Source organism: Sinocyclocheilus anshuiensis, unplaced genomic scaffold (assembly GCF_001515605.1).
Source record: "Sinocyclocheilus anshuiensis isolate Anshui unplaced genomic scaffold, SAMN03320099.WGS_v1.1 scaffold2334, whole genome shotgun sequence".
Classification (NCBI taxonomy): domain Eukaryota; kingdom Metazoa; phylum Chordata; class Actinopteri; order Cypriniformes; family Cyprinidae; genus Sinocyclocheilus; species Sinocyclocheilus anshuiensis.
The window spans coordinates 178,723-185,661 of record NW_015558923.1 but is presented as its reverse complement, the minus strand read 5'-3'; the positions used below and the strand labels follow the sequence as shown (position 1 = coordinate 185,661).

The 6,939-nt window shown below is 38.9% G+C and overlaps 1 protein-coding gene across 1 annotated transcript in view; it reads left to right on the top strand.

Annotated features, from left to right (window-relative positions):
* The window catches only part of LOC107681539 (rho-associated protein kinase 2-like), a 54,794-nt gene that overhangs the window by 38,370 nt on the left and 9,485 nt on the right, over nucleotides 1-6,939 (top strand). The window contains 12 exon segments of the mRNA XM_016477844.1: nucleotides 1,976-2,135; nucleotides 2,273-2,333; nucleotides 2,537-2,548; nucleotides 2,898-3,026; nucleotides 3,106-3,333; nucleotides 4,116-4,362; nucleotides 4,442-4,548; nucleotides 4,813-4,972; nucleotides 5,223-5,383; nucleotides 5,933-6,211; nucleotides 6,340-6,443; nucleotides 6,682-6,868. Coding sequence (XP_016333330.1) covers nucleotides 1,976-2,135; nucleotides 2,273-2,333; nucleotides 2,537-2,548; nucleotides 2,898-3,026; nucleotides 3,106-3,333; nucleotides 4,116-4,362; nucleotides 4,442-4,548; nucleotides 4,813-4,972; nucleotides 5,223-5,383; nucleotides 5,933-6,211; nucleotides 6,340-6,443; nucleotides 6,682-6,868 — 1,835 coding nt within the window.

Sequence of the window (6,939 nt, the reverse complement as noted above, 5' to 3'; positions counted from 1 at the left end):
TGTTGCCAACATTGATAATTCTAATAATAAATCAGCATATTAGAATGATTTCTGAAGGATCATGTGACACTTTATACTGGAGTAATGGCTGATGGAAATTCAGTGCTGCATCATAGGAATACATTTTATTTTAAAGGATATTAAAATAGAAACCATTATTTTATATTGTAATAACATTTTGCAATGTTAGTTTTTTTCTGTATTTTTGATCAAATAAACACATCCTTGATGAGCATAAGAGACTTCTTTAAAAAAACTTTAAAAATCTTACTGATTCCAAACTTTTGAATGGTTGTGTGTGTGTGTGTGTATATATATATATATATATATATATTAGGGGTGGAATGGTACACAGATGTGTACCTCGGTTCGGGGGTCACGGTTCGATACGATTTCGGTACAACTAGAAAAAATAAACAAACCTACTATTAGAGCCCGACCGATATGGGTTTTTTTGGGACCGATACCGATATTAGGGAGTTCAAAAAAGGCCGATATCGATATATCGGCCGATATTTGGAACTGGAATCATGGCGGAATTTCATGTGAAGTCCACTTCACAGGGCACTTATGGTCGAAAAAGACAATGCTTGAATGCTGCTGCCTGAACAAGCCCTTACTGAAGTGAAAGTGTTGACTGGTGTCACTATCTCGCGAACGCGCCGGTGGATCTCCACCAAATTTGGGGAATCCCTTCAGCTAGAGGAGCCCTCTCGAACGCCACCCTCCGTGCGTTGGTAGCTCCCCGGGATCGCTTGATCGGTCGGTGCCGATCAATTTAACCACCAGAGACCTCCTTACTGAAGTGAAAGTGTTGACTGGTGTCACTATCTCGCGAACGCGCCGGTGGATCTCCACCAAATTTGGGGAATCCCTTCAGCTAGAGGAGCCCTCTCGAACGCCACCCTCCGTGCGTTGGTAGCTCCCCGGGATCGCTTGATCGGTCGGTGCCGATCAATTTAACCACCTGTAACTCCCGAACCCGGGGGGCTATCGACGCGGGGGTGGTCTCATTCGAAAGCGGGCCTCTAGACGTACACTCGATTCGCATTCGAGAGGGTTCCTCGAGCTGAAGGGATCCTCCGAATTTGGTACGGATTCGCTGCGCCGTTACGGAGATATGGCCGTTCAAAGTTTCAATGGTTTTCCATAGACTTAAGCTTCAAAAGCGTTTCATCCAGGTCGCCAGTAGCAAACAATGGAGTGTGCTCTGCTGGACAAACTAAGTAATTACACAATGCCAAGCATTTTATCTGCATTATATCTTCTGTAAAAAAAAATTTTCATATCGGCGACATATTTGCCGATACCGATATATCGGCAACAGGCTCATATCGGCCGATAATATCGGCAAAACGATATATCGGTCGGGCTCTAATAGAAATATTTATATTTATTCAATAGAAATATTGAGAAGAGTTGGAAAAGTTCAGCTGATTGCATTTAGTTTAAACTAACATGCAGTTAAATGTCCAAAAACTTTCCATTTAGTTAGTTTAGATGTTGTTTGAAAGTGTATTATTTCTGTAACACTTTTTTTATTTATTTGTTTGTTTTTAATTTAGTAATTTTTCACAAGGGTATTGATATCATTCTTTGAATAAGAAGTGTTCTTTCAAAAGATCTCTCTTTAGAAACTATGACATTTTGCAGAAAATATTTTTAGTACTCGTATTCAGTATTAATATTAGTGCACACCTCAACTATTTATGTCCCATTAAAACAAGCATATTTAAACTGATATAAAAAAATAAAAAACAAAATGAAAATGAAAAAGAAAAAGTTCTAAAACTATAATAACTGTGCTCAATACATTCGTATTCCAGTGTTACCCAACTAAAGACAAAGCAAGACTGTGAGGTAGAAGTGTACATTTATGAGCAATATTATTATTGTTATTATCTCTACTATCGGTGTTGTTTACATCAGCTGTTATAAACGCACAGTTACCCTTTTTTGTCCTTTCTCTCTCCAGCTGCAGCACCTGTGGTTCCAGAGCTGAGCAGTGACATAGACACCAGTAATTTCGATGAGATAGAGGAAGATAAAGGAGAATTAGAGACCTTTCCCACATCCAAAGCCTTCATTGGCAATCAGCTGCCATTTGTGGGGTTCACCTACTTTAAAGAAGACCAGTAAGACCAGATTTTTTTTTCACTTTTGCACAATAAACCATTTCTTGGTACAGTCAGTGTTGGATCTGTACTTGTTGTCCTGATGCAAAACCAGTTGATAACTACCGTCACAGATTACCTGATGTGTTTTTGTGTAGGTTGTTGAATGCTGTTAACAGTTCAGCAATGAAAAAAGATCACCCAGCATCCAAGACAGAGGTATGACACAGATACACTCCCACCTTCGTCAGCTTATACATTTAATTTAACTGCATTATGCTCTGTAGAGACTGGATTTACATCATACAGTAGTCTCTGGTGGTTAGAGACTTAATATGAGACTTGGACTTAAACTGATTAGTGCTTCTTGCAGCATTGGTTGTAAAAAAATGTTTCTTTCTTTCTATTTTTATTACCCACAGGACAATTTAGCAGTAAGTATTCACTTTCTCTCTGCTTAATATGTAGATCTTGTTAGGTATAGGGATGCTCCGATCCGCCTTTTTCGCCTCCGATACTGATTCCGATACCTAGGGTTCGGTATTGACTTTAAGCTATCATATGGCTTCAGAAGTAACACAGAATAATTCACACAGTGGGAGAAAAAAAAAAAAAAAAAATCTCGGATTTGGATCGGCCCTCTCTGACCGATACCCGATCCGAGAAAAATGGCACTATCGGAGCCGATACCCGATATGAATATCGGATCGGCGCATCCCTAGTTAGGTAATTTATATATTTAAGAGATTTATACCATATTAAATTGCTTTATTTTCCACTCAGCTCCAGAAGAAACTTCATTCTCTAGAAGAGCAGCTCAACAATGAAATGCAGGCCAAGGATGAGCTGGAGCAAAAATACAGAAGCAACTGTAGCCGCCTAGAGAAGATCACCAAAGAGCTTGATGAAGAAGTGAGTGGGTGTTTCACCTCTGAGATCTCAGCAATTTGTGTGCAGGAATATGCAGTAATCTTACCACATATGTTTATAGATAAATAGCAGAAAAGGGTTGGAGGCGACTCTGAGACAGTTGGAGAGAGAGAAAGCTCTCCTACAGCACAAGAGCGTAGAGAGTCATCGCAGGGCAGAGAGTGAAGCCGACCGCAAACGCTGCCTGGAGAACGAAGTGAACAGTCTGAGGGATCAGCTGGATGAAATGAAGAAGAAAAACCAGAACTCGCACATCTCCAATGAGAAGAACATCCACCTGCAGAAACAGGTTTGTGGGTTAGAGAAAAACACACACACATACATACATATATATAGCTGTTCAAACAATTGGGGGTCAGTAAGTTTTCTTTTTTTAAGAAATTAATGCTTTTATTCAGCAAGGATGCATTAAATTGATCAAAAGTGCCTGTAAAGACAATTATAACGTGATATTAAAAATATTAAAAAAATGGTATTTGAACGTTCTGTTCACATAGAATCCTGAAAAAACTGAGTGATCATGTGACACTGAAGACTGGAATAATGGAAGCTGAAATTTTAGCTTTGCCATCCCAGGAATAATTTACATCTTAAAATACAGAAGACAGTTATTTAAATATTAAAATAGAAAAGTTATTTTAAATTGTAATAATTTTTCACTATTACTGTTTTTACTGTATTTTTGATCAAATAAATCCAGCCTGGGTGAGCAAAAGAGACTTACAACCCCAAATGTTTAAACTGTAATTAATATAATATGTATAATAAATAAGTGTATTATGTAATAAATATTTAAATATTTATTTGTCACTTTTTTTAATGGTTTGGAAATTAAACATTTATGTGAATATTTTATACTTGTGACATTTTGTCGCATAGTCTTAAGTCAGATTAATACAGCATCTGTTAAAAGCATCATTCAGTTACTTAAAAGTAGAGTTCCCAGGATTTCAGTCTTCCTGGAGCAACACGTGGCTATGTGTTTTTCTCATGTGTGATCAAGTAACAGAGTGATCCTAGAGACATAGTGTCATGTCCCCATTATAAACTCTCTCTTTCTCTCTCTGGCAGCTGGATGAGGCAAATGCGTTACTGCGGGCAGAATCTGATGCTGCTGCGCGACTGCGTAAATCTCAAACAGAGAGCTCAAAACAGCTGCAGCAGCTGGAGGCTCACGTGAGAGAACTGCAGGACAAATGCTGCATGCTAGAGAACAGCAAACTCATGCTGGAGAGGGAGAACATCAGCCTGCAGGCCGCGCTGGACACAGAGAAACGAGAGCAAACCCAGGGCTCTGAGACTATCTCTGATCTACAGGGTAAGTGCATATCCTCCGTTTTGAATGTGTTAATTTCACACTTAACCATATTCATCCACATTCCACCTCTTGTCCGCAGTACGCATATCTGGTTTGGAGGAGGAAGTGAAACAGGTGAGACAGGCACTATCTAAAGCTGAGACGGAGAAGAGGCAACTTCAGGAGAAGCTTACAGACCTGGAAAAGGTAAACAAGTCATTCTCATTTCCCTCCTTCCTTGTTGAGACAGTTGTGACATCATTATAGGCTACTGTTGTGGATTCAAACGTCATTAATGCCTTCCTCGCACAGTGTTGATCATTCCCAGCATTCCCAGCTGAAATAATGTTGTACACAAATGGCTATTAGAAAGCTACAGACTTGATTTACTGGGGTTTACTCACTGTTAATTGCATTTTATGTCCAACCGCTCTTCTAATGTCCCTCCCCCTCGTTTTATGCACCCAATAGGAGAAGAGCAATAACCAGATTGACATGACCTATAAGCTGAAGATGTTGCAGCAGGGTTTGGAGCAGGAGGAGGCGGCACACAAGGCCACAAAAGCTCGACTTGCTGACAAGAACAAAATCAGCGAGTCCATCGAAGGAGCGAAATCTGGGGCTGTGAAGGGTATGAGAGTTTAAAGAGATTAAAGATCCATTGAAATGAACTTTTTTTTTGTTTCCATATTTCCTATTAAAACAGGAAGCTTGACAGTAAAGTTTACGTGGAGAATATAGTGTTTTAGATTTAGAGTCGGTGGTTTAGTCAAGAGCTACATTCAAGGAGATTTGATTGAGAAATTGCTGGTTTTCTAAAACATTTAACAAAGATTTTATGGCTGGTTAACGTGTCTGTCTGTGTGTGTGTGTTCACCTAGAGCTGGAACAGAAGCTGCAGGAGGAGCGTTCCTCTAAACTGCGTGTGGAGAACAGGGTGTTAGAACTGGAGAAGAAGAACTCCATGCTTGACTGCGACTATAAACAGTCACTGCAGAAACTAGAGGAACTGCGACGACACAAGGAGAGACTCACAGAAGAGGTGCGTGGAGGATATAAATGTATTTTTGCAACAACTGCAGATGGCCAGTAAACTGAGAAAATGTACTGGCTGTAAATGTCTCTTACTGGACATGAAACTGTATTTTGCATTTATTTATTTATTTATTTACACTACTGTTAAAAAATCAGTTGGGCGTCAGTATGTTTTTTTTTTTTTAAATACTTTTATTCTGCAAGGCCAGGGATGCATTAAAATGATTAAAAGTGATAGAGAAGATATTTATGGTGTTACAAAACATTTCTGTTTCAAATAAATGCTGTTCTTTTGAACTTTTTATTCATCAAAGAATCCTGAAAAAAAGCATCATGGTTTCCACAAAAATATGTAAATATACCTGTTCCTTTGTATTATAATGGAAAGTCGTTTTTTACTTGTGTATTTTTGACATGCAGAGCCGGTCATTTCACTTGAAGCATGTTTATCATATATAACAAAAACTTGTTGTTTTTTCCATCGCAATAAAAGTTGTTGCAAAAAAGTTAAATAGACTCTCCTGCTTTCTCTCTCTCTCTCTCTCTCTCTCTCTAGGTGAAGGATCTGAGTCTGAAGATCGAGCAAGAGGTTCAGAAACGCACTTTGACTCAGAATGACCTGAAGATTCTGAACCAGCAGCTCAGCACCCTGCGAACATCAGAGAAACAGCTCAAACAGGAGATAAACCACCTGTTGGAAATCAAACGTAGCCTGGAAAAACAAAATATGGAACTGCGCAAGTATGCAACACATGCATTTGAACTCACTGAATATTCATTACCTTACTCACAAACACACAACTTAAGTTTGTGATTGAGAACCTCTTCTGTTTTTGCAAAAACATTGAAATAATTATACATGTATTAGATAATTTTCTGTGATCCTAAACACTCAAAGGTCTAACATGACTGTGTATGTATGTGTGTGTGTGTGTGTGTGTGTGCCTGTGCATTTGTGTGTAGACGCTGTACAAGACACAGGTGCGGGAGCTGAAGGAAGAGTGTGAGGAGAAAAATAAACTCTATAAAGACATGCAACAGAACCTACAGGAGCTTCAGGAGGAAAGGTGAGATATATATTCAATAACAAGCAGAAAAACCATAGCCTAGTGTGCAAAATGTGTTCAGTTTCATTATTAAAATTTAAATGACAGAATTTAAACAATTTTCATTACATGTCAATATATATATTTTTTGTGTCAAAATACCAGTTTATTTTTTTTTAACACATTGCAAATTGAAAGTATGTATTGTGTACATGTTAGTTTAAATTCGGTATACCTTTTTCTCATATCTTATTCTCAGGGATTCTCTTGCGGCCCAGTTGGAGATCACACTAACGAAAGCTGACTCCGAGCAGCTGGCGCGCTCCATTGCGGAGGAGCAGTATTCCGACCTGGAGAAGGAGAAGATCATGAAGGAGCTGGAGATCAAAGAGATGATGGCCAGACACAGACAGGAGCTTGCTGAAAAAGACACCACCATCACCTCAGTGAGTTACACCACACTTCAGCTATTAGCCGGTGTTACAGAAATCACATTTAGATTTGCAGCAGTCTTGAG